General features: G+C 51.7%; 1 protein-coding gene across 1 annotated transcript; it reads left to right on the top strand.

Annotated features, from left to right (window-relative positions):
- Nucleotides 1-395: 395 nt before the first annotated feature.
- LOC128980629 (dnaJ homolog subfamily A member 3, mitochondrial-like) lies at nucleotides 396-2,500 on the top strand (the record flags this gene model as incomplete). Its single annotated transcript, XM_054399088.1, has 3 exons — nucleotides 396-548; nucleotides 1,515-1,662; nucleotides 2,442-2,500. Coding segments are annotated over 3 exons (360 nt in total), but the record flags the coding sequence as incomplete, so codon positions are not given.
- Between the last annotated feature and the right edge of the window lie 7 nt (nucleotides 2,501-2,507).

Genomic DNA, 2,507 nt, shown 5'->3' with positions numbered 1-2,507 from the left:
AGGGGATCTGATCAGTGCTCAGCAAGAGTGTGGGGGGCAGGAGGCTGGGGCCAGACTCTTGCTAGTGGTGCCCAATGACAGGTCAAGGGACAATGGGCACATATTGGAACCCAGGAGGTTCTATCTGAAGATGAGGAGAAACTTGTTTAGTGTGAGGATGCTGGAGCCCTAGAGCAGGCTGCCCAGAGAGGTTGTGAAGTCTGGAGAGATTCCAAACTGACCTGGCCATTGTGATCCTGGGCAGGCTGCTGTGGGTGCCCCTGCTTTAGCAGGGGGGTTGGACTGGGTGATCTCCAGATGTTCCTTCCAGCCCTCACCATGCTGGGATTCCGGGATGCTTGGCCTGAACCCCATCACGCATCAGCTTTAGAGCCTTGCCCATGTTTCCTCTACAGTACATCATGGAACTGACATTCACTCAAGCTGCAAAAGGTGTCAACAAAGAGATTGTGGTGAACATCAACGACTCCTGTGAGCGATGCCATGGTAAAGGACACGAACCTGGCACCAAGTCCCAGCGCTGCCACTACTGCAATGGCACTGGCATGGTAAGTGCCTTTAAAGACACAGGTCCTGCTGTGCCTTGCCTTGTTCAGGCCATCCAGGCCTTTCCACAGGGACAAACTAGTACTGCAGTTGTCAGCTTAAGTTGGGTGACACTGAGTCAACCTGGACTTGATGTTAGTAGGCATGAGGAAGATTTTCTTTGTATTGAAGTAGTGCCCTGCCCAGCTAAAAGCACTGCCCTTCAGGCCTGATCAGCTGGTGGTGTCCATCCAGCAAACCATGTTTCTGTAATGGAACAGTTCTGAAAAGACTTGGACATTAAGTGGGATTCTTTGAGTTGAGGGGGGAAGGGAGGAGGAAGGTGATGGTGGGCTAAGGGTAACCATGATATGAGAAGATACCTAAGCCCATAATAAGCAGTGATTGAGCTTCAGGCTGTCCATTTCCACACATCAAAATGGATGCTGGGTTAACTGGTCTGTGACCAGAACACTTTTCTGTGTAGAGCAGGTGTTGTTGGTCAGAAGAGACTGCAGAGGAGACCTCTTCTCCCTGTTCCCTCCTGTGCCTCAGTCTGGTGGGTGGCTTTCAGGCCACAGCTCAGTCTCGTGACGTTCTGCTGGACACCCACAATACTTTGTGCAAGTGGATTGTCCCTGGAGTCCTTAAAATGGAGATGTTGAAAGCCCTGTAAGGAACTTTGTGCCTGTACTCTTATTAAAGCCTGGGGATGGAAAGTGGTGTTTCCCTTCCCACAAGACTCACAGTAGTGCTGGTTCTTGGTGGAAACTGGAACGTGTTGGGGCTCGAATCTGATCCAGCTCCTCAGGAACAGCATCCTCTTTGGATTTCGGAGCCAGTGTTCTGCTCCACCCCTTGCCGAGGGATATCTCTGTGCTGTTGGGTTCCATGTGCCATTAGAGGGACTCAGCTGTGCTGGGCCAGTCCCTGGCAGTGTTCTGGGGCAGTAGAAAGCACCAGCTCATGGTGTGTGTTTCCCTCCCCAGGAGACCATAAACACTGGCCCTTTCGTGATGCGCTCGACGTGCCGGCGCTGCGGCGGCCGTGGCTCCATCATCACCACGCCGTGCCTCGTGTGTCGAGGAACAGGGCAAACCAAGCAGAAGAAGACAGTGATGGTTCCTGTGCCAGCTGGTTAGTGATGCATAATGATTGGCTCCCCCTTGGCCCACAGCAAGGTGCTGGCCTCCAAAGCGTGGCTGGGTCTTGCCACATAGGAACGTGAGAGCAGCACAAGAAGTTCTGTGTTGGAGAAGTTGAAATCAAAGCAGGCTGACAGCTTGGTGATTGAAGGGGTAGTAATGAGAGGAACTTTCTGTCCTTGGATATAAATGTCAGCTTTGCCCTTCCTGAGCTAAGGTTTTGGTTCTTACATGGAGCCTTCTAAACAGCTTTTGAAGAGTGAAACTCTCAAGAGGTTTTATTGCTTTGGATCTTTCGTTTGTCCTTGATGAAGCCTGGGGAGAGAGTGGGAATCTGGAAAGCCCTAGCTTGGCTTCGTGCTGATGCTCTTCCTCACCAGAGAGGATAAAATGAGTGGTGGGGCTGAAGGCTTGCTTCTTTGAGACCACCCTCCATGAACAGCCTGTCATTTTCCTGCAGCTTGTGAAGGCTGCCACAGTGTTCCTTAGGATGGGACATGTCCCTAAATAATACTGTAGGGTTTGAAGCAATGAACCTGCTTGGGGTGTAGTGGTCCCCTCAGAGGTATGAACCTGTGCTGAGTCCTCCTTCCCTTGGCCACAGCTCCTCTGGAGGGCATTATTCTGCTGCCTGCTGCTAGGTCTTGTGCTTTGTGCTCCTGGATGTGTAGGTCCTGTGGTGGTGGCCAGCTTTTGGGGGTGGCAGGAGCTGTGGGTATTCAAGTGGATTCTATGCAAGGTAACAATTCCTCTTTTCTTTCCTGGCTGCAGGTGTTGAGGATGGGCAGACAGTTCGGATGCCTGTGGGGAAGAAGGAGATTTTCATTACATTCAGGG

Source organism: Indicator indicator, unplaced genomic scaffold, assembly GCF_027791375.1.
Source record: "Indicator indicator isolate 239-I01 unplaced genomic scaffold, UM_Iind_1.1 iindUn_scaffold_702, whole genome shotgun sequence".
Taxonomy (NCBI): domain Eukaryota; kingdom Metazoa; phylum Chordata; class Aves; order Piciformes; family Indicatoridae; genus Indicator; species Indicator indicator.
This window is presented reverse-complemented; position numbering and strand designations above follow the sequence as displayed.